This window comes from Zosterops lateralis (assembly GCF_965231275.1).
Source record: "Zosterops lateralis genome assembly, chromosome: 4".
NCBI lineage: Eukaryota > Metazoa > Chordata > Aves > Passeriformes > Zosteropidae > Zosterops > Zosterops lateralis.
Genome location: NC_139765.1, coordinates 15,739,046 through 15,764,703, shown reverse-complemented (window position 1 = coordinate 15,764,703; position 25,658 = coordinate 15,739,046). Strand labels below are relative to the sequence as shown.

Below are 25,658 nucleotides of genomic sequence, written 5' to 3'. Positions count from 1 at the left end.
TTGTTTACAAAAAAGCATAAGTAACACCCAACAAGATCAAAGAAGTGATCTTAAATGAAATTCAAGCAGCATTAAGGCAGTTAAGGAAAACTTTACCCTGGAAGTGGCATATGAAAGTATTACACAGCAAGATATCCTCTGGCCAAATGATGTAAGTGCAGTCAAGGAGTGCATATGATTGCAGATAAAAAATTGCTTGAATTAACTACTGGCTTTGTAAAATTTATCAACTTTGTAATATAAATCAAAGTGCAAACAGAGACAGATTAAGCTTATTCTCCCCCAGGACAAAATTTAGAAGCTGTAGGATAGAGAAAGCTTGGCTTCCTACTTTTATTTCCCCTCCCTCTGCCAACGCAGATGGGTTCTCAGTCATCTGGCAAAAGTTGAGGAAAACCACACCTCTGAGCAACTTCACAGCAGAGATTCCATCACATGAAACACTTAAAACAGCTGCCAAAGCCAAATCCACTGAAGGAATGCTTTTTTTCCTCCCCTTACTGATATGCAGTTCTGCTCTCTAGCCCACAATACTCTTACAGTCACTGTTACTTTTGCTACACCACAGAAGTCCTGCAACTTTGTCCTTCAGCTGTCTTTCATCATAATCAGAGTACCCTCTCTGTTTAAGCAACACAAATGACATTTGTTTGATGTTCTGAACATATCATCTGGAGCATCATAATCTTATTTAAAAAAATCACAGTAATATGCTTTGCTAATGGATAACTTGTTTGAAACATTCGTATCTCACCTTTGACAGAAGCAATTTCACACAGGAAACGTGGCCCTCATAGACTGCTGATAGCAGTGGAGTGATATTGTGTTTGTCTGGAGCCTGTAAATTGAGATACAATTACTTGAAGGACAATTTCACACAGCGTTATAAGGTTTCACAGAACTTTTTAATTTTAATAAATGATAGAGGAAGTAAAAATTTAAGAATATTAGCCAGAAATGCATTCCACTGGATTTTTTCTTATCTCAGTTTTTTTAAAAAAGAAAACTTATCATTTAAAAAAGAGGTAATAGCAAGATTTTTTTTCCACAAGACTTCTGGGTATTCCAAAGCTTGTCCATAATTTTAGGCGACTGATGTAAATTGTGCAGTTTCAGCTGGCAAATTTTGCCCAATTTAAAAATACTACTGCTAATTCTCCCATTTCACAGCCAGCATCACTTTGGAAAATAATTTCGTCTGAAACATTGCTTTGGCTGTCTTCTCTCTAAACTACAGTCCTGGAAAGAATAAGAAATGGAGTAACTGAAATGCTATTTTTAACTTCCTCAGCTAGGAAAATTCCCAGAGAAAAGAGAATTTTTCCAGACACCCAGGAGAAAAATCCAAGCATTTTTTTTATCATCTAAAGCTAAGATGTCTTACATGTTAACTTTTGGACAAGCATTCTAAGGCATAACATTTGGGGTGTAAGGTTAAACTATTTAGGAACTTAACTTTCAGACAGCTGATATAGCTTAGTCAAGTCTTTTCAAAACAAGAAGCCATGCATGTCAAGCTACAGCAAAATGACTTAAACAAAAAAGAATGTCTCCAAAGAAGAAAAAAAGCACACTAATTTAAACAGCTGATCCTGCCCTGGCTCAGGATGTCTTTTGAAACTCCTTCCAATAAATGCAAATATGCATTGCAAATCTTATTCTGATGTGATTGCTGGAACAATTCTTCTAATTGCGGTCAAATAAATTTTAATCTTTTATAGCTACAAATTGCTTTTTCCAGTGTGTCCAAAGAGAATTAAAAGATTTAATAAACATAACTGTAAGCTTCTAACCTCTAGAGTCCCACTTCTCAAATATTTTTAAATGCATCAAATTATTTAGCTTGATTTCTATCTTTCAGCTACCATTTAAGCACTTACACCAATCCCTTCACTGTCTGTGGGAAGACTTTAAGATCTGTTTGCAAATACATTAATACATACATTAATGTCAGCTCCTTTCAAAAGCAGAAATTCCAGAATCTCAAGCTGTCCACAGTCTGCTGCATAATGAAGAGGCTTCCTTCCACCTTCAAGCGTCCGGTTGACATCTTCACCCTTCAATACAAACATAATCTAATGAGCAAAATTTTAGAGCTAACACACGAGGAGAAGAGCTTGAAAGAAATCCAACACCTTCAAACATGCTGAAGAATGTTCCACCCAAATATTTCAGTCACTGCCCAAGATAAATTAAAATTAAATTGTTCAATTTCTATTCCCTCAGATCTGCATTTCTGACTGTAAGACAACCTTGATCTCTTGTACCATACTGCATCTTAGGTGTAAAAAGTACCAAGTGCACAAGGTAACTCAGGATTTAAAAAAAAAAAAAAGCCAAACCAAACCAATTAAAAAAAATCATTAGAGCTGGTACAAAATGCTCCCCTTGGCTCATTTTGCTTCTCTTGCCCCACAACTAGGATCATAATTATCTGGCTAAGTTCCTTTATCTGCTTCTATGAATACTGAAGTTTTGCATAATGACAAACCAGCTGCACAGAAGTAAGTCAGCATCCTAACTACCAGCAAGTGAGTCCAGGCCATCCATAATTTACAACCCGATTATGAAACTGTCCACCCTGTTTTATAAATAGCATTTGCCAATTCTACATGATATAAACAAGTCTGAAGAGTCAATTAAATCAGGCCACACGAAGTTGTACTCTAATGCCTCTCATACGAGTGGACTGAGACCTCTCTTAAGACGTAAACAAAATTTAATTTACTGAGTACCTAATCAGCTTTGTTTCCTCACCTTGGGTTGTGCAACTAAGGATAAACTGATTTACTGCCCTTCATTAGTGACAAGAAGTTACTGGAAACCAACTAGAGGCAACTGTATGGTAAGTGGCTTCTTGTTCCTGTGTGCAAGGAATCTTAGTATTTTAGGAAGTGGCTAAATTTAGCAAGATACCTCAAGCCTTGTATTTCCACAGAAAAACAAACAGAATTTTGGCTGCAGCACCAATTCACACTTTTCTAGAGAGTCCCTGCAGTTCCCTCATTCCTGTCCCAAATTTCTAGAAAGTGCAGAGAATAGTGGGATTGACATACATCTTCCAGACATTACTTCCCTTCTAAGGAAGAGAAGATTGCCAGAAGGAAATCTTATTCTGCTTTTGATGTTCTATATAATCAGTTTTACACTACTAGTCAAATAATAAGATGACCTCGTTATTCTCCTCTTTCCTAAATAGGATATTCAATTATTCATCATATACCCTTGTAGCAGAATAGTATTGTGATGTAGCTTCTCATCTGCTGAATTTCATTGACAATTAAGTTCCAATTAAAAAAAAAAAAATCACCCAGACCAAAGTATGCTAATAGCACATAAACAGTCTGGGAAAGCATATAAAGAAGCAGCATATACTTATGTTGAACATTAAACTCTACCCATAGTTTTATTTGCACATGGACTCTTCCCATCAATTTTAAAACAACTGGCATTTACATAACCCATCATGTTTGCTGACACATTAGGGATTGGGTGCACAAGTTTGAGAAGTCAACCACATGAAAGCCACATAATAACCAACCCAAAACAGTCTCTGACAACTCTTCTGAAGCCTGACACATACCAAGATGTGGCAAGTAAAGGAATATGGGAGAAGGGCAGGCAAGCTAAGTCCTGGGACAGCACACAGTCAAGCTACAAAGTTCACAGTCTAAAGGAAAGTTGATAGTCATCACTTCTTAAGATTAGGACAGTCCAGCAAAGCTCTCACTTCCTTAAGCTTATAAATATTATTTGGCTCACTGGCTTATACTACAGTAATTTTTTTTGTTTTCAAAGAATTAAACAAAGGTCCTCTGTTCTCTCCTAAGCTGGCTGTGGAATAAATTCTTGTTGGACGATGAACTTTCAAAGGGAAAAAAACCCCACACAAACTCCTGGTTTTTTTAAATCCCTGTAAAGATAATGGAAACTTATTTATAGGGGAGTACCTAGCAAAAAATATGCAAGTAAAGACATCCAAAACACAGATTACATGGTATTGAATACTGGCACTGAGAACACATATCATTAACATTCAAAGGTAAACATCAGAACATTTTAGTCTGAATTAACCGAACAAAGACATCATATAAGTTACAAAACTTAAAAGAAAAAAATCCAAAAAAACCTGCAAGTACTCCTATATTCTGTAGTAAATCAAGTCAAATATCCAGTTGTTTCATATGTGCGAAAAGCCACTGTAAAACAGACCACTGAATTTTTTAAAGCTTTACCTGACCTCTCCTATTGCCAGTCCAAGAAATAGAGAAGCAGGAAGGGAAGATAAATCAATGTATTTAATATAAACAGGGATCAAACTCTGGCAAAACCACTTGTTTCCAATGCAGTCACTAACACATACACATTAAACTTGCAGGAGTCTTCACAGATCATTTCCCTCTGGGGTTTAGATCTCCTATTTATATTGCCTAGGGCATCACTCCATAGGACAAGCAGTGGTTTCCAAAGTGAGGTGTGAAAACCCAGAGAGGTGTGCAGGACAATCCACTGGAGTGTGAAAAGAAAAAATACATTGCACTACTAATAAAATATAAAAATAGCATATATATCATCTTTAGTTCATCTTTAATTTCCATTTTTGGGGTGTATTTTATAATGTGCACATCACAGGGGTACATAATGAAGTTGCCTTAAATATCATGTCCCAATACCTCTGCTCAGGGCCAGACTGGATGGGGCTTTGAGCAGCCTGGTCTTGTGGAAGGCACCCCTACCCATGCAAGGGGATTGGAACTAAATTTTTAAGCATAAGATAAAGACTTGAGCCCCTGCCTCATAAATGGGACAGCTCTGGTGAAGGTGTGACAAATTATGCCAACACAGTGAGATAAAGTGGTGTCTCAAGCCCTGTCACACGTTGGTGCAGGAAACAGCATACAAGTAAAGAGTGAAAGAAAAATATTATCTCTGCATAAAGTTTTCCAAATTTACTGTGGTTTGAATAATACTGTCCGAATGTGCCATAACAAATATTATGAACTTGGATATCAGCAATCTTATGAGGTGATGATTCTCAATACAGAACTCTGAGACAGCAAAGTAACCAATATATCAGTGGGCTGAAACTAAGCTGCTGAATGTTTGCATTAAAAATCACCATCCCCTGCAGAGGCACATGGTCAAAATCCATATGAACTGACAAAATGGACCATAATTTTTCCTTTACACCCACAGGAGCAAAATCTTCTGTGCACTAGACCAAAAGTGACAGAATGATTCTTCAAGGAAATTTTATGGGACTTCTGTCATCTTCTAGAGTCTAACAGAGCAGCAAGGAGGCTAACCCTATATGGAGGAGATACAATTAACCCAGGATCAAGGAAACATATCATCCTCAAAATAAAATGTAGCTTCAGTCAAAGGAAAATGTAGCTTCAGTCAAAGGTCATGCTTCTCCTGAAAGAAGATTACTTATTTTCACTTTCTAGAGTAGACCCACAAATTCACTAACAATGGTGCAAATATTTGTGCACAGCTTCAAAAAGTAATTTGCCCATGCAAAAGAAAAGGCATGATCATCTCTTTAATGATCTTCCAGAATACATTGAATTTATTCAGTCAGCCATTTAAGGCTAAGTCTGGCATAAACCACATTAGTAACATTTTTCTTTTCAGATCAAAGACCCAGGACACTAACTATGCAATAACATTAAAAACCCATTCAACTCATAAAACATCAGAAACAGCAGCTCCCAGGTATCTGCCTTAATGCTCTCTATTAAAATATGATCATGGGTAAAGAAAAGCCTCTGTGAATCTCCAATTACTAAACAAGACGACATAAAAGAAGACTTTTAGACCCTAATTCAAAAAGTCACATAAAATGGCTAACAGAAGAACCTTTAATTAGAAGGTCTTTAAGTATCAGTGTTGAAACGTGGCTATCAACTTTTCACTGAAGGATAGGAAAACAAAAACCTGGAAACTCACTTCCAAATACTTATAAGAACTTTGCTTTTTAAATAGCTAAGAGTAGGATTCATTACAGCATCCTAATAATGCAACTATCACCCACTTTCTGTAATGGAACAATTTAATCCATAAAAAGATCTGTTTAACTAATTTCTTAAGTGAATACTGTCAAAAGTAGTTACTCTTGAACTTAATTCTTTCATTGCCCTCTCTCTCACACATTTTCCTTGCTTTACCTCCTCTTGCCAATATACCTACAAAAAATTCCTCATATCTCATGTCCTTTTCCAGTTTAGCTCTAGTCAAGGCTTTGGCTTTTTCAGTTCCATCCCTGCACACCCTAGGAAAGTGCATATGCTCTTCTTGGGTACCCATCCCCAATTCCAATTTTTATGCTCCCCCTCTTTCTTCCTCAGCTTAGAGAGTAGATCCTGACAGCCAAGCTGCCCTCCTGTACACCTGCTGGGTGTCCCAGAGTAATCTGGAAGGATCTGCACGTTAACAGCTGCCCTGAATAAGTTGTGCCCAATTTAATTATTTTTTCTTTTGCAGCTCTTGTTAAAAGAATGAACCAGAGTTTGCTGACTTCGTCCCTAATGCACATTATGACATCAGTTCCATGAAAATGTTGGATGAACATGTTTAGTCATAAAGTACAAGTTCTAAAGCTCATTATTTTCCACAGAGATTATTTAACCACACCAAACTGACTCCATTCTTCAACAGCCCCTGCCTTTCTGTAGACTTTATTATACACAAGGCTGTATTCCATGCCTGCCTTGGTCTCCCTTTATCTGCCAACTCCCTCTTTTCCCAGCACCCACCAGTTTCAGAAGCATCAACACTTAAAGCCACATGAGCTAAACTCAAGTTTAACCTCATCTAGCACCATTCTAACATCCCTAAAGCACATTCCAGGTGCTTCAAGCACAGGCTTATTTTGCAGTGGCACAGGAACTGAAACCAAACCTGAGCCAGGTGTTCATGTGAGCGCTGTGGTTCTAGAATACTTTGCCAGAAGTATTCTAGAACATTACTGCCAGGCTACACGGTCACAGCTCACCCTTCTATTTCACACCAACTTTCCTCCTGCGTGGCAGCAACAGCTTTGCTACTTCCAGCCCAAATTTGGCCCTTCCCACCCCTGCACCAGAATTACTGGCTGAATGATGAATCCAAAGAGGGAAGTAATCAATGTGAGAATTTATTTGATAATTTCCTTCATCTCTTCCATGACTTGGCACCTGAACACACCAGCAATTATTAGCTGGGATTTACACTGCAGTTCTACCACAGGAATAGAATTGTGGCCTCATTAAATCCTATTGCATAGGTTAACTGTATTAGTAGAGCAGTGCCTGTAATACTTGTGGCATTAAAATGCTCTTTCAGATTTAGAAACAACTCCTTATACCCATTTGTACTTATCCTGTCATGCAAAAATAACTGCATTTCCCCTTTTCATGCATTCCTTTCATTTCAGTTTTAATAAAGGAGATCAGATTCCATGCAGCCAGTCCTTGGAGTGCAGGGAAGCACCTTGCAGGAGCTACTGTATAATTTCTGTCTTCATTATTCTAGAAAAGAAAATAACTTACTCTACAGTCTGTTGCATTACTTCTATCTCTCTGCATACAAGGGACGGCCACCCTTACAGTGTATTAGATAACTTTGACATTTTAAATACAGCAACAACTTAATCATTGCTGTCTCAGTGGGAAAGAGGAAGAGTAAAAAATCCTCTATCTATAAAGAAAAGTTTAAGTCCTACGGATGAGAGATGCTAACTATTTTGATGCATATTGAAAATACTACTTCTAAAAACTTCATATTTACTGTTTCCCCCACAGGCTTTGTTGTATTTGGTTTCTTGTATTATTTGTTTTTAAAAATTCAGAGAGATTGAGACGGCAGAAGTAAACTGTAATTTATGGTGTTGGATACAATCTCAAGACATGTTTTGCTATAACAGATATACTGGAATCCACTGAATGAAATCTTTCCCTCCAATGTAACCAAGTTTTAGTTTTTAAATCAAACTAAGAGCCTGAAATGTTAAGTTCTATGTTTTGAAGCGGAACATATATAAACTGAGCTTTAAAATCAGTTAGAAACAATGTATTTTTTAGTCTTCTGAAGGAAAAGCAAGCTTGGATAAATCACACCAGCATAAAAAAATATGAGCCATATACTCAAACACTTTAAAAAACAATCTCGCACTTCCACAGTGGGTACATGGGGGGCATGAATGAACTGATTATGTCTTAATCTTCCCCGAACACTATTTCATTTTCTCAGAGTTTGAGTCCATTCACACCCCTTCAATCGTTCTCCACTATAACTTCCTCTAGATTCATTCATCACTGGAAAGACTTTAAAAAAATGCAACCCCATTCCCTCACTCCTCAAAAATCCACAAACACCAGGTAAGTACTCTGAAGATGAAAATACATTAAGTTATTTTTGCCATTCTACTTAAATTCTCAAAATGGTTGTATTTTAAGTACCTAAGCCAAAGTACTTTATGCTTAACCTATGTGTGTTTCAGTTGGATGTTCATAGAATTTTCAAGTGTTTACGGCTGCCACATGTCAGCTCTGGGACTCACCTAACCAGAAGTTACCCCTCTAGCACTGAAGATGTAAACAACTTGACTGAGAATCCCTAAAAACAGTGCAGCAGAAACAACTGAGGAAACCACCCATTTTCTATACATAAGGTCAATCATTCAACAATTTCTAAAATAACTGTGAGCTTTAAAATATTGTAAGCCAAGCACAAACTTCAGTCCTTACTCAAACAGTAAAAACAAGATGATGTTTTTAATATAGCTAATCCATGGATCATAAACACTCATGGTGATAAGGGAAAACTCAAATACCACACTTCCTGAAATCTGACTAATAATCTAAAAATACAAGGAGAGTTTAATTCTACGGGCTTGTCAGTCTAGTGACTCATGCCATTACAGACTATTTAAGGCTGAGAGGGAACTCTGGATGTTATGCAGTCTAACATTTGCTCAAAGTAGGTCCAATCAGATCATGCTGCTCAGCTGAGTTCCACAGACCTCCAAGGACTGAGGATTACAGAAGTTCTCCAGGCATAAGGCCTTCCCAGGGTTTGGCCATCCTCACAGGGAAGTATTTTTTCTCTTATACCTAACGCGAATTTCCCGCATTTTAACTGGAACTGTTGTCTCTTACACTTTAACTTGTGCACAACTAAGCAAACTTCTCTATATCCTGCCCTTTGTACAAAAAGATAATTAGAAAATCTTTCCTTTATCTTCCTGAAAGGAAAAAACCCAAAAAACAGCAACAAAACCGAAAAAACCCAAGCTACCACAATGCTAACAGCATCAACCTGTACATCCTTCACCTACGGATAAAAACAGAGGTAAAAAAGCTTCTATATTTTTTTCAATAGGACCTTTGCTCCATAAAGCAGTTCGTACAGATCTTCCCATGCCTTCCAGATTCCTAACTAATTTCAACTGAACTTCGGCTGTCATACTTGCTCCATCTCTGCAATTTTGTACAATGTTTCTAGACTCCTTGCAGTGGATCATTTTGTTTTCCCCTTCTCAGAAACTCTGAGTATTTCTTATAGATTCCTCAAAATAAGAGACCTGGGATGCAAGCTGCAGCATTGAAAAACACTCATCATTTCTCCTGCTCTCATGTAATAAAGTTCCAAGTTCTAAAGAAAGGCCCCTGGAGGATCTTGAGCTCCTTCACTTTAGAAAGGCTGCAGTACCATCTTATTTGTATTCAAACAGCACAAGTACAGCCAAGCACAGGTACAGTCTGGGCAGAGAACAGCTTGAGAGGTGCCCTGGGGAAAAGGACTTGGGGGTTTGGTGGGTGAGAAGCTTTGACATGTCTCAGCAGAGGATGCTTGCAGCCCTGGGAGCCAAATGAACCACGGACCGGACCCAAAGCCACAGGGCCAGCAGGGTCAATTCTACTCTTCTTCACTCAGCTGGTGTGGTGTGTTCAGCTCTGGGAAAAATTCAGACGTGGATGAAAGGGTGGTGAGGCACCAGAAGGGGTTGCCCAGAAAGGCTGTGGATGCCCCATCCCTGGAAGTTTTCAGGGCCAGGGAGCATAGAGCTCTGAGCAACCTGGTCTAGGGGATGGCAGTGAGTTGAAGTTAGATGATGTTTTAAGTTCTTTCCAACCCAAACCATTCTATGATTCTATGAAATAACATGAAAAAGGGCAATCTGATCTTTCATCATAGAAACAGAACTTTATGAATTCTCTTCCTCTGAATTCTTCTTTCACATATCAGTTGTTTAGGCACAGAACTGGAACCTCAAATACTCTGTTTCCCAATTAACTCTGAAAATTTGAGAAGAAGTAAAATTGAATATTATAAGTTCAGACACAAAAAGCCAACACAGTAGGCTGACTTTTACCAATGAAAACTCAACTGCTACTACCCCAGTTTTCCTACTATTGGAATTTTATCACTACTGAAACAATCCTTGGGCTTATGTGCAGATTTCCCATATGACCTGAACAAGAGTGCTTTCCTACTCCCCAGTCTGCTTCTGGAGTGGTTCTGTATGGATTCCATTCTGTAAACCTTATTCTCACGTAAAGCACTGATTCACACACTGCCAACCTGAACTGCAAACTGGAATGAAAGACCCCTACAAACCCAAGAGATGTATTTTTATAAAATATGTTGAAGAAATCTGACAGCATTGTAGAATACCAGGTCTTAACAATGCAGCATGCTACACAAAAACAGTCATCTGGTCTGCCCTTTAGGTCTTCACTTCAGTGATCCTACAACATTCCATCCAGTTGTTTGAGTAGTGCTGTAGTTCAGCTTTGGCCCCCATCCCACAGAACAGTCTCAGAGTTTGAAAAGCAGCCTTGACTTTGATGAAGCAGTTTTCATTCTTGCCAAGACAAACTGATTTAGCCAACCAAAATTCATGCTAGCACTTTGACAGGTCCCTGGAGATTACCAACAGGAAAACACATTAGGTATGAATTACTAAATTGATTTTACGGTGTTTCTAAAGAAAAAAAATATTGTTTTCAAGTGTAAAATTAATACTCCTCTGAACACCTTTGACTAAGAGAGAAAATAAATTAATTTCTTTTTACAAGCTGTTATAAAATTTATTTTAAATACTTTGGTATGGTAACTGAAATGAGCACCAGCCTGAAGCAGTTTTTGCTGGGTAGAGAGGTTAAATATTTGCATCTATGACAGGAACTGACACAGCTTTACATTGATACAGCAGACAGATCCTCACATCATCTGTCTTAATACAAATCTGAAGGTAACTGAACCACCAGTTCAGTATTTTAGACAAGGAAATAATTTATGTAAGCTTTTGTGTATTTCATCACAACATTAGTCCATGTGCTGTTTTCACATTCCCATCCATCTGTTTTAACTAAGAGCAAGAACAATTCAAATGACCAGCTCAAAACAAGTCAGTGCAACATATCATTTAAACTTCTGTACTTTTTTTTTCCTATAAATGGAAAAAACTCTTAACATTTGACATCTCAGGGATTGCTGGCCTAAGAACTAGGCAGAGCAGATGGAAAAGATAAATTTCACATTTCCACTCAACCTGTTTTAGTGAAAAAACTACTGCAACAATGCAGGAAGTCTAGGAAGAAACAACAGTATTTTATCATTTCTCCTCAGCAAGTTTATTGAGTCTCAAGTTTTCTTGTGTCTGTCTTCTCATTCACAAGAAAAATGATGTTTCACTAATAGTCACTAATATTCAAATCAAGAGCAAGAGTGGAACCTGGTGAAATAACTAATAACTCAAAGTCTGGGTTAAGCCCAAAGAGCAGAAAGGGAAGTAAAAAGATTAATGTTGTAACCTGTGAATTGTTTATGATTTTAAAGCTGATTTCTTCTGTTAAAAACTTGCAATAAGATCCTACCAGAGCTGAGGAAACCAAGTCATTGTAACTGCAAGTAGGCAGTTTCCAGTGGCAACTGCAAAAACTTTGTGCCAGATCAAAAATTTTCATGTGAATCTGCTATATTTTCAAAAATTACTTACTTTCAGTCACCCAAAGAAATCAGTGTAACCTGGCCTCACTGAGCTGCACAGAGACAACTGCTGTCACTGCTCAGTGGTTCAGCATATTCCGACCATTCCGGGAGTTTTCCAACTGCAGCCTGAGTGGACTACAGTTGTCTGCAGGAAACTGAAGCAAATGACCTAGATTTATTGTGTGGGATAATCATTTTCCACTTGAAGAATTTCAGAAAACCTCCAAGTTTGCTGGTTTTTGTTTAACAGCTGACAGTGACTGCATTAGCTAAGACTTCCTATTGATTATTTCTATGTTTACCCTCAGAGATATTAAGTAAGATCTTTTCAACTCTTCTGGGTGTTTTATTCCTTGCCCTCTAAACTTTATAACTTGAAGCAAAAAGGAATTTTCTCAAAGATGTCTTCTACCCTGTATGCTTTGGGAAATATATGAGACAAGCTGATTTTACACCTCCCCCTTATCACATCTTACTGAAACAAACAGAAATAGCAAAAACATTCACAAGAAATCCTGTAGAGATAGTGATCAAAAACCAAATCCAAGTTAACAGATGTTGAAAAGGGAACTTGAATACAGAAAGTAAAACCCCTGTGGAAGAGACTGCAGACAACAGTATCAAATTTTCATTTTTTCTGGATTCACTTCTAGTATTTGCTATTAGTTTAGCCTGCAATATCCAACTGAGCTTCTGTTTTTAAAAATGTGGAAAAAAAGGCTACTCAAAGAATTTCAGCACAACATTCTCCCTAAAAGACCCCCATCAGTTTATCAAAAAGGGGTTTCTGTTCCAAGGACAGTGTGTCTCTCCAGGTGGCATTTTGCAGCAAGTTCTACAACCAGAGCAGACAGATATAAGTGTCCATGTAAAAATGGATATCTACTTTGCAATTCTCTACTTTAGGAGAAGCCTTAATTGCTAATAATAACACCAATACTTGGTCTATAAAAGTTAAGAAACTGAATTATGAACCTGATGATGAATTTTGTCTATCTTATATCTAAAGTACTCTGAAAAGCTTTTAAAGCAGTGCTACACTTATTCTGGCCTAAACCAACAAAAAGGTCCTTAACAAGCACACTTTTCAGGTTTTGTTGGTAGTAAACAAGTATCTAGCTTATCCACCATCATCAAATGCAATCTGAAGTTCTTTGTCTCAGTCAAACGAATACAATTCCAGAAACAACTGCTAAATAAACTGAACTACTGAGCCATCTGTGCTTCAGTTGTATCAGCATTTTGGGAGACAAACAAACCTGATACAGGAGTTGTTCTGTAGAACACTAATGAACCAACTGTTTCCTAGCTACAGCTTCTAGAAGCTCATGCTACAATCCCAGCTTCAATGATGTGCCAAACACATGTGTTATCAAAACCCGTTGTTCTCCCCTCCCCAAAATCCTCCATCTGTGCAAGACATGAGTGAGAAATAATGTAACCCACTCACTACTTGCACTAGCAAGGGATGAAACAGCAATGAAGGGCCCAGTTGTGCAGCATCTCTTAGCTCCTATGAATTTCCACTTATAAGTTTGGTCCAAAATTTCCATGTATAAGTTTGTTTCTTAGTTAGGCAACAGCCCAGAGTAATGGCAGCAACTAGTTCTGACAGAATAAGCTGTTACAGACAAAGGTATCACTACTTTCTGTTCAGATTACCTCTTTAACTGATGAATGTTAGTGCACAAAATATTCTGGATCGTGATCTGAAACAACCAATGATCAGACACTTTCCAAAGTGTCTCTGCTTAGAAAGATTGTTAGAATTCAGAATTAAAGTTAAAATGCTTTAGTTATAGCATCAGGATTCACCTGTCAGCCCTGATATGGGGGGACACAAACATCAATAAAAGCCTTTAACCAGTAATTCTAAAAAACTGCAGATCAATCTAACAACTTTATAGCTTAAGTTGACATAAACCTAACGCTCACTCTAAAGAGATGTGTTAAGCACTGCATCTATTGAACACAGTGCAGTGCCCATCTTCACAGCCAACACTGAGCTGGCCTGAAAGGGTTGGATTTTTTATTCCTGAAGTGATTGGCCAGACTCCGTGTTTCCCCACTGCATTTTGGATGATACGTACTCTAAGGGTATACTAAGCAGAAGATATTCCAGCTCACATGAGTGCCAGATGATTGCTAAACAGGAACCTTCAACTATACATAAAACAGGAATCAGAGCAATCATTCTGTCTCAGTAGTTCAGTACTATACCATCAGCTAACTGACAAGAGATGACATGATGAAAACAAAGAAATCTACAAAAGAACATCTGCTCCTGCAAAAACCAGTATTTTTTTTTCTCAAGCTTAACATGTCAGAAATTGCTCCGAAAGTTAAGCAGCTGAACAAAGGATCCCAGCCATTACCATGCACTCTGCATTGAGTTGTTAACTCCCAATTAAAACACTTTCAGTTTCTGGAAGAAGTCCACATGAAGTTCTGTATTAAACTGCTCAGAACATGTTTGCCCAAGGAATGAAAAGGAAGTGGATGCTTTCCTTTGAGGTAACCACACAGCGCCAGCTGAGTTTCAGTTTCAAAAGATACCAGCTTGATATTTTGAATTCTCTGCATGATCTAAAGACACAATAATTAAAAAACCCCGCAACAATAATAAATGTGAATTCTCAAAGCTCAGGTTGTACTGTATCAGGAAGCTGTGAGAGAACAAACAGGAAGATGAGTGTCTCCCCCAAAGACTATTGCTATGGTTAAAAAAACCCTTTTAGTGCTTTAATTGGGATTTAGCACCATAAGCAGGAATTACTTCTCCAGAAACGGAACAAAGATATGTCCAAGACAAAATCAAGTGTTCTATGAAATCTAGCAAAAGCAATGAAGCTTAACTTCATTTAACTAACCTTTAACTAAAAGGTTTTCCTGTAAGATTAACAAGCATTATTTTCATGTGCACATTGAATTTACATTTTCTTCATTCAGCAATGCATAAAAAGATATGAAATGTCAGAAGAGGCATTAATGAGTTCTAGAAGTTTTGTGCCTTAACACAGATTTTTGTTGACATGATGAAGCAGTCAGTGATTGAAATCATGAAGAAACAGGACACAGAACCAAAAAACTCCATCAGAGAAGCTATTTTTACATCCAAAAAAAAAAAAGCTGCTTTCTAAGCAGTATATACTTAAAATATATGCATTAACAACTACAGAATGGCTCCCTAAACCAATTATACACACTTAAATATTCAGCTTCAGCGTAATACTTTCATTAAAACTTATAAATACTGGCATTGCACTTATAAATTTGAAATAATCCACCTACAAAAATTAAGCTATTTTCTCCAGATTTCCAGGAATTACCATTGAAAATGCTTTAGTAAATACAGTCTACTAACTTGTCACAGAAATGGAACTGAAGACTGTATTTCATGTTTCATTTTAATTAGAGGAGACTCTTTTGAAAGTAATTATATGTACTGTCATCATGCCCAAGATAAATCTAAGTAACAGACAATTACCGCTTTTATCAAAAGCCAAATTCAATTTTTTTAAACCATGCTAAATAACCATTACTTTAGCCAAGAAAGAGTTAACAGCATTACTGAAGTTATTAAGTAACTTATTATATAAGTTAGCAATCCAAGAAATAAAGATTTTCACAAATGCCTCACTTGAGTACAAAGGATTCTGTGGGGTTTTTTGTGGGTTTGTTTTTTCTTAATACAGGGCATACACAGAAATGCAAATCTCACCTCACAGGAACTCTCCTGACCTGTAGCTCCTTGAAATCTTCTACTTTCAATTGCATTACCTGAATCAAGCACTGGAAGTATTTTTGAACAAACAGAAAAATACTTTTTAAACATTTATTGCCTATGGTATTTGCTTTCATAGTGTCATTAACAAATCAGTTTAAATGAGACATGCTGATGGTAACTGTTCTATGGACAGCTCTCTCTCTCTATAGTCTCAAATGGCCTAACAGCTTATCTTTCCTGCTTTAAGTTAATCACTAATTTATAGGTCACAAGTGTGTTAAAAAGCAAGTTCATAAATGACCAGAGTTTGGGAAACGGAAGTATCAGTCATTCAACAATAATTATCACGACTTGATCTTGGCTCATCAGAAACTCTGAGCGCACAATTTTGTTGCATAAACTGACTCAGAATATTCTCTGAACTTTGTCTGAAAGTGTGACAGGGCAGTCTCCAGGAGACCATCTAGTGATGTTTTGGTCTGCTCAGCTGATCCACTGCATGCAATTACTCTCTTTGATTTCCAAAGTGCACCTGAAGGCTTGGTAAAAGGATTTCACCATTTACCTTCTGGCCTGTAACCACTGAGGAAGGCAGGAATGTCTGTAAGCAAAGACAAAACTGTAGACCATATTCTAATTCTTGGTACAGCAAGAAAGACAATGCAATTTGAAGAAATGCAATGCCCTTGGCAGACAACGTATCTGAACCGAGCTACAGAATTACACTGTGTAAGAAATACTAATAAAGACTGTAAAAATGGGCAAAGTGCTAAAAATACCAAATCCCTAGTCCCCCAAGCTACTTCAAAGCCATATTCATGTACATTATGAGTTCAAGACCATATTTCTCTTTCCGTTCCTACTCTCCCACACCACAATTCCAGTTGCTTTTGGGAAAACAAATTATTTGCTACCGTAGTCTTTATTAAAAAAAAACAAAAAAAAAAAAAAACAAACCAAAAAAAACCCAAAACCAAACAAAACCAAAACAAAACAATCCCACACAAAACACACACAAGTACATCCAATCAAACAGAGAATTAAGACAAGAACTGTAGCTTGTTCAATAGGACTTATTAGTACTGATTGCATTCCAAGTCAAAATGGCAACACTACAGATACCAGTTCCTTAACCATTTAAATGAAAGTATTGTTTCTCTCCTCATCTGTGGCCTGTGATTGTAGAATTTGCCATCACTGGTCACAATCAACATAGACTTTAACACCAGTATACTATAAAAAGAAGTTAATCTCATACCCAGTATCCAATAAAGGTTTTAAAGTCACTTTAATATGAGCTGTGCTGATTTATACCTACCCCTCCTCATAACGAGCTAAAGCAGAAAAACATCCAATTGTTCAAAACTGTTGAAACTGCAACTTGTAGGAAAAACAACTGTTCTATAACCAACTGGTCAGTTATTGGCACTTACTAATTCCAATACATGCTTTTGTCCTAGCAATAGATCTATCTATGAAAATGATAAGTGCTTCTTTCCACAGAACTGTACTGGGAAATTCAACAATCAATTTGCTACAGAGAGGATGAAAAATTAGGAATAATTTAACACAAACCTTCAACTTCAGAAGTGGGCAAATTAGGTAGAAAGAAGTAACTTTGCTCACACTTTTATGTGGACATATTCAGAAGTTCAAACAAGCATAAATATAAAGCCATAGAAAACATGCTAAACTCAACTGATGCTTCACATAAAACTGTATCCATGACTTCAGCAACATAATTGTATTCATCCCCTAGTTTTCTGTATCTTTCCTAAATTTTCTCTTCTTACCTTTCATCAGACAAAAATTCTTGGACATGAGAACCCTGAGTCTACAATGTTCTCCTTGTACTTACGTAGAATATTTGACCTTCAAGTCCTGATATCTTACCAGCTAAGTCTATCGTCCTTCAGAAAAAGCACACAGAAGTTATTTGGTCTACTGAGAACTACCCAAAGGAATCCTTATTTATGCATTTGGACACTGCTGCAAGATCCACTCATTCAGGATTTTTTACTTATGTGGCACGCATGAGTCACCAATGCCATGGTACCCAAGTGAACACTCACTGCACGATCTTCACATCTAACACACTTTCCTAATATTATTCCAAATGGATACAGATCCATACTCTTGGAGTATTAGAAAGCTTAGCTCAGCTCATCTCCTGTAAGCCTTCTTGTTGAAGTCAAAATTAACTAACTGAGCTAGGCTTGAAAAACAAGGGTTTATTAAAGATAAAACTGATACAAGAGGGAAAACTGTGGTTAGAATAAGGGAAGGCAGAAAGAAGAGCAGTAGTAGAAGTAAATACTTTCCTCACACCACTGAATTCTCTGCTTATTATTCATAACCTATTCCCAACTTTTGACTGTCATACTTAGGAATGCATATGCTATATACCACAAACTTGGACAAAACAGGATATATTTCAGAGATAAGATTTGCTTTCAATTTAGGGAACGGAATGTAGTAGCACATCAGAAAAAAAAAAAAAAATCAATGTTTTATTAAAATTTGGTCTTAATAACTCTCTACTTTTTGCAGCAAACACCCACTAGGCACAGGACAAGTCAGCAAGGTAAGAACAGCCCACACAGAATCAAGTAAAGGAAGTACTTAACTTGGGGGTTTTAAGCATAGAAAGGTCAATTATGAATCACTTAGGCAATATATTAAAGCCATCAAGATTTTCAGAGTACAGAAGCAAACTCAGTGAACAAAATCACCATAGCCTGACATCAACATCTCAAAGAAAATATTACATTTAGCAGTTCCAGATTCCTGATCATTCAAATGATCACAGCTGGAATGAGCTCTATTTACATTTCAAATTGAAATGGAGGAAGAATCAGTTCTATCTGTACCTTCACAAAAAGAAGAGAGATTTGAGAATCCTGGGATGTTCATTCAGTCAGTGACTCACATTCCACTGCAATGCCAGGTTTGTAGGCAAGTTTGTTACTCCATGCTGCTCCTATAAACTACTTAAGAATTGATGCACAAACTATTAATATCTGTGAATAATTCTTTGCCACATATCCTCAGACTCTCTTGGATCAGACTGGGGAAATTAATTAGCCATCCTGTAGAGGTGGTTTTCAACAACCACATTCATTTTATTGTACACACTTTTAAGTGGCAGTTGTGCTGTGTTTTTCTGAAAGTTTTTTTAGTACATTCCCAGGATTTTGTTTAAGAGTAACTCCACCATGAATATGGAACCTGCTAATGGCAGGTTACAGTAGTAAATAATTCTCTTGTTCCATAAAAGAAGGATTTAGGTCATCATGTTCAAAACTGCAAAATGTAAATTGAACACCAAGTTTAATTAGAACTACACAGTAAAACAATTACCTTTAGCAAACACACTTCAGCAGACTCCACAGTAATCAAGTGGAAAAACAACAGAACTACTAGAATCTGCAGATAAAGACAAACCCACACGGCAAAAGTGCTGGCATAACACTGGGGAGCTCCAATGAAGAAATATCCAAGAGGCCCCACAGGGAGTAAGCTCAGTCCAGCAGCTCCTAGGTCAGGGCCAGCTCTGACATATTCCCAGACAAACTAGTGAGGTACAGGTACCCTGCACTGTAATCCAGACAGGCTTCCAGGCTGTCACTCAAGAGCAGGAAACCTGTTACCTGACCAGAGGCAATTCAGGGATCAACATAGCCATAAAATAATGCGCACTTCAGCATCCAACATGATGAGACAAGGGGAATTGCAATGTATCCATGGTATGTTTTATCTGTAAATCCAGTAATCCATTCATATATAGCAACCATTTAAACACTCATTTTCCTTTAGTTTGTAACTGAAGATTTAGAAGTTATTGGAATGGACAGTTAAAAGAGCAGAGGTTACCCCCCAAAATTAAGTTATTTATTACTCCACATTAATCTTTCTTTTTGCAGATATTTTTGTCTCTTCTCCTTTTCACAACACTTAACTATACCTCTGACTGTTGCTTCTATTTCAAAAAGGTACTTCCAAATATTTTTTCTTTTATTTTAGCCTCCATAGTTAGTCTAGCAGTAGTCAAGTTTTATGCATTTCTCAAGACATGTATTCAAACTTCACAGTATCCCAAAGAACTGCAAGACTTCAGCACCACAGTTCTGTCAGGAGCACACAGGTGGACACTGTTGTTTAGATGAGTTACAGGAGGTCCTCCAGGAATTTATTTTAGTTTGTTTTGTTATTTAAAAAAAAAACAAAACTCCACACCAGAAATGCCTACTAAGCCACTTTCTACGAACACCCATTTCACAGCCTACCATCACTTCAACCTCCCAGTCCTCTGAGCAGTAAAAAACTGGCACTTCCAGTTTGGTTGCCTGTCCTATCTTCTTATGGTACTAGGTTAGTTAATTTACCAAACTGAACTGTAAGCAGTGGTAGGTTTAGGAAATGATGTAAGGGATTAAAGCAGCTCATGAAAGTGGGAAATTCTCAGTTAAGTTATGGGAGATGAAATTGCTTCAGAACAAACATTTATTGAAGCCTCTCCTACAAATATAAGTTTATTGTGCCAAAAACTTTATGCCTAGTGAATAAAAGAAATTGTACTCTGCCTCAGAAATCTACTGCTGATTGGAAATGCAATGGGCACATGCTGACAGAAGTTCTTTCTAAGCAACTGCACAGTTTATCTAATTGCACTGGGGAAGACGGCTAAAGAAAAGGAAAAAGAGCAAACATCATTCATGCTAAGAAATTCTGTAGGCTTAATATAACTTGCTCTTCTTCTAACCAGTACTTTTTAATCCACTCCCTACCTTAAAGGAGGTAAATTTCTTTCAGCTGCATGGGTCCTCCTCACCCATTAAACTGCACATTTGATTCAGCTGTTCCTATGGAAGTTTCTGCTTTCTTGAGGAGTTTTAAAAATTTGAGTGGATGCGTACCTGGGAAGAATGCAGAATTCCTTCAATCCCTTAGATTCTTGTAGGCATCTCTGAAGCCAACATATGCTGGCTATATTAAAATGGAGACATCAAAGAAAGCAAACAGTAAAAACAACTTTTTAATCTAGTCAACATAAAAATAGTTGACACTGTACTTAAATGCTGCCAGTCAGTATTTCAGGAGAAATTTACATTTACCATTAAAAAATTTGACAGTGTTGCAAGTTGAAAAACGTAGATGCTAATATGATGTCTCTTACAAAAACAGAAAGAAATATTACAAGATTATTCCAACTATAAAAATAATATTTCATATTTACATCAAACAGAAGCCACCAGGATCTTCCAAATGCAGACTGGCAACACTGAGATCTCTTTTGCTAAGAAACAAAACAGTATCATTTGGCACTGCCTGTTTCATTGCCATCCCTCAGAACTACTCTTTGTGTGAATTCTTTTTTTCTGAAGAAAGTACCCTCAGGAAAATGCAAGATCCCTATAAAGAAAACCATGTAATGCAAATGGAGACCTTTGCTTCTGTTTCTGTATCCTTTCTTTGTCCAGGAACTGCTGAAGTGGCAGAAGCATTCTCTTTCTTCTTGGTACTTATTAGCCAAACCTCAGATTAAAAGAAAAAAGATAGGTCCAAAGACAGAACTTCCACAGCTCATTACACAGAATGAAGGAAAGTCCAGTCTGATTAAGAGAGAGTTCAACTCCTACAGTTTCACTAATAACATCAATTTATATTATTATTTTTAAAGCACCCAGGGTCACCTAGCTAGCATTTCAAGCACTGCCATTCAGATATGAAACAAAATAAGAGGTCAAACCCTTCACGTGGTAATCGGCAGCAAAACTGCAAGATCATAGTTAAAGGCTGTATTGTTTCCAAACAAATAATGAAGAAACAAGACTAGAAAAAGAAACAAAACAAACAAGAAGTTGGGAAACAAAAGTTTCAGGAAGACAGACAAGGAAGAATTTTATGAAGATGCAGACTCTAAGATATAGGACTGCCTCCGCCACTACAGGGAGAGGAAATTTCTGCCACTGCGAAGTTTATATAAGTAAAATTCCTGAACATTAAATCATACTTAGAACAGGAAAACAGCAGGGAGCAGAAGCCACATAACTGATAAGGAAGAAAGTCAGAAAGAACATACAGCACAGAACAGATACTTTCCTGAGAACTCTAACTACCAAAGCATGATTTGCCTTCATATATTTCATTAATCTCAGAATGGAGAATGTGAAGTTCCAGCTGAGGCTTCTCCTACAGTCACATGATTTACAGAGTTCTCTTGCCCCTCCTCAAACTACATTTCCTGTTGTACAGTAAAACAAACATTCTTTTACACTTTTCTTCCCTGAAGGCACCTCCCAAAACCCACCTACCTACATCTCTGTAAAACTTACAAAAAATTTACAAACCACTAGGAAGGATGAGGATCAGTATAAACTTGCTTATGTAAGCTTTGTTTCCACAGGAAACCAGCCTAAGAGTTTATTAGCCCACAGTCTGTAAAGGAAACAAAAAGGATTGAAAACATTTGACTTCTTGTAGGTTGTTTAACAACTGAAGACCCAACATATACTTCCAAATGGGAGAAAAGTATGAATAAGATTAGATCACAAACCAATGGAAAACATCCAGAGTTTATTCAACCTCTACATTACAAGCAGTTCTACAATATAAGAGTGCTCAAGGATTGCAGGCTCCTTTTACACTAATCATCTAGCCCCTCTGAGTATCTCTCTTTTAAGGATTTCTGCCTCATTAGTGAGTTAGATGATAGCCTTCGGCCTCTTTACTACAGCGGTATCCAGGCTGGCTCAAGCCTCTTTCAGTAGCAGATGGAACCAAGTATTTGACTCGGCACTGAAGCAAATGAAAAGTGATCACATAAATCCATTTGCCACATGAGTTGCAGTGCCACTCAGGAAGAGTGGGAATACAAAAAAAGCTTTCTAATTAGTACTGCAGTGAACTTGTAGATACAAACTGAACCAAGACAGTTCCTGCCAAAGCTTTAAAGCTTTTGCCTCAGCAAAAGATACACGAGGATCCAATAATTACTAGTGTGCAGTGAATTTTCTAGATATGGAAATCCTTTAAAAGCTGTAGGAAAAATCCAAATATGCTGCAATGTATTACCCAACTTTATTACACAGGTACACAACCTTTGGCAAATAGCTGAAGTGGGATAATTACATTATTTCCAGATATTTCCTCTTGAACTTTATAGGCAGAGCACGTGAGTGCACAGCCACTTCGATGCAAAGTCCAGAAGATTAGCTAGAACTGTCGGAGAAGACTATTCAGGCTAAGCTGTTGGACTTTGTACTAAAGCAGCTGGAAGTACTTGTACACTTTTCTTTTTGCCAGGAGCCCTACAAGTTTGAAAGTTGACAACGGGAGTAGAAAGAACTTAAATCATCACGGCAAGTTGTATCAGCATGTGTCAAGCTCCCAAAGACAATCATTAACTTGTTTGGAGATCTAAGTAATTACAAGTAAATTAGATGTACACCTCTGCTCTGATGTAACAGTTCTCAGACAATATTCCTGAACAGTAGAGAATCACTGAAGTGGAATGTTGCCCTTACGTACTTTTCCTATAAACATCAGTGACAACAGAAGGCAAATGAGGACAGAATGCAGCTTTCAAATACTGCCATGTACCTGAGGACTGTTCAGCCATCACACAGGTGTCTGCTGCTCCTGCAGCACTCGCACTAACTAGGTATCAACACACTTCTCAGAAAGTTAATGAATTAAGCCTCAGCACACCCGGTAACTTAGCATCACCCTATTAAGGATGAGCCCTGAGGCACAGGGGGGAAGGTTAACCAAACAGAAGCCACAAATCCACCTAAGATCAGCGAGGCAGGACCGGGATCTTGGCTGTCAATCCTTTAAGTTTCACGTACTGACACGGAATAACTCCACTGGCATGCGCGAGGAGCGGCCGGGGGCAGGAGAGAAGGAGGAAGCCGAGAAACCTAGAGGCCCCGAGGAGGGGGAGGGGGCCCTCAGCTCCTCACGGCGCTCAGCCCATGCTCACGGAGCGCCCGTGCCCACCCAGGCCGCGGCTCCCGCCACCCCGGCCCCATCCCGGGGGCTGCGCGCACATCCCTCCCTCCCGCGCCTCCGCCTCCTCCGCCCGCGCCTCCGTCTTCCTCCGCCCGCGCCGCCGCCTCCTCCTACCTTGGCCACGTAGTCCTTCACCTCATCCAAGTCTCCATTTTTGAGGGCCCACATGAACTCCTTGTCGGACATCGCGGCCGCCGGGCGGGGGGACGCGGGCAGGCGAGGCGGCGAGGGGCCGGCGGCAGCTGCCGGGAGCGCGGGCGGCGGCACGGGCGGCGGGAGCCCCTCCCCGGCTGCCGGGCGGGGTGGGGCGGGGCGGGGCGGGGCGGGGCGGGGCGGGGCCGGGCCGGCCTCGGGGCAGCGTGGGGCAGCGTGGGGCAGGGCGGGGCCGGGCACGAGGCGGCGCGGGCGGTCCCGCCGGGGCGAGGAGCGGCTTCACTCGCGCGCGGCCGCGCTTCCGCTTCCGGTTCCCGTGTCCGGCCACCGCTCCGCCGCGACGCCCACGCGGGAAGGCGGCACGCGGCGAGCAGGGCGCATGCGCGCGCCGCCCAGCGTGCCCGCGTTCCCGCAGATACCGCGGGGGGAAGCAGAGGAGGAGGGGGAGAGCTGCGCATGCGCCCTGAGCCCTGCGGCCCCGCCCGCGTCTCGCAGTTACCATGGAGACGCGGCTTATGGCGGGCCCGCTGCGACCGAGGCGTGCCGAGCTCAGCCGGACACGGCCGGGCCGCAGGATCCGGCTTTAGAGTCTGCTGTTGCTGAGGGAACCACGTGTCTGAATAGCTGTTCTGCAAACCCCGAGGTTGTGAGCTGCGGATAATTATCATAATGCTTCCGAAGCAGCAGAGGAGAGACATGAAAGGAAGGATTGGTGGTTAATTAATATGTTTGCGCTCAGCGGTTGCATCTGTTTTCCTAAGCCACATGTTTTGCATATAGAACATGCAGCCTGTTGTGTGACTCAGGCTTGTCTGCCAACAGGCAGCTGCTCTTCCTAATCCCCACCTGACAAACAGCATCCCAACACTCTTGGAGCTGGAGCTCCTCTGCAGTGACTGTAGCCAGTCTGAATTACAGTATAATTTGGTTGGAAGGAAAAGACCTCTGAGATCATCCAGTCTGGCCTGTGATCCAGCACCACCATATCTGCCAGGCGGTGGCACTGAGTGCTACATCCAGTCTTTCCTTGAACACCTTTTCCAGGTGACTGAAGACAGTATGAAAATGTACAGATTAGGAAGAATTTCCTTACTGTGAGGGTCGTGAGGCACTGGAACGGGTTGCCCAAGGAGATTAACAGATGCCCCATCCCTGGAAGTGTCAAGACCAAACTGGATGGGGCTTGGAGCAATGTGGTCTATTGTAAGTTGTCCCTGTTTACGGCACAGGGCTTGGAGCTAGATACATCTTTAAGGTCCTTCCAACCCAAACCGTTCTATGATTCTGTGAATGTATCATTCTATGATAATGAGTTAAAGTGTAGGAAGACTTTCTAGATCAATGAAGTGTTCCTTTTCTAGCCCAGTTATTACCTTTGAGATAAAATGCAACTTTCTGCTTACTGCTTAAGATCTGTTTTGAAGTCCTACATTACTGCTAAAGTGTCCCAGTCTGTTTCAATAAATAAATTGGAATTCATTGTTGCAGTTATACAGTGTTGGTATTCTATAATGTATCCACTTGTATAAATAAATAAATAAATAAATAAATAAGCAAATAAATAAATACAGTCCACAGGCTAGAATAAAAGATAATCTCATTAATTCAGCTATCCAAATAAAAAACCAAACCAACAAAACTCAAAGAACAAACACAACATAAAAATCCAAGAAGGAGACTTGAATACATACTGGTCCCATTGCAGGTTTTATTTAAAAACACGAGTTTGATCTCATACTTGCTATATTCCCTTTGTGTAATCCCGAACAATTCATACACAACAGCT

At 39.1% G+C, this 25,658-nt stretch overlaps 1 protein-coding gene across 1 annotated transcript in view; it reads right to left on the bottom strand.

Annotated features, from left to right (window-relative positions):
• MTPN (myotrophin) overlaps nt 1-23,967 on the bottom strand; it is a 30,968-nt gene extending 7,001 nt beyond the window's left edge. The window contains exons 1-3 of the mRNA XM_083859610.1: nt 23,834-23,967; nt 1,944-2,057; nt 755-838 (exon numbers count right to left, since the gene is read on the bottom strand). Coding sequence (XP_083715736.1) covers nt 755-838; nt 1,944-2,057; nt 23,834-23,905 — 270 coding nt within the window. The 5' untranslated portion in view covers nt 23,906-23,967. The remainder of the gene's footprint in view (nt 1-754; nt 839-1,943; nt 2,058-23,833) is intronic.
• Nucleotides 23,968-25,658: the final 1,691 nt, after the last annotated feature.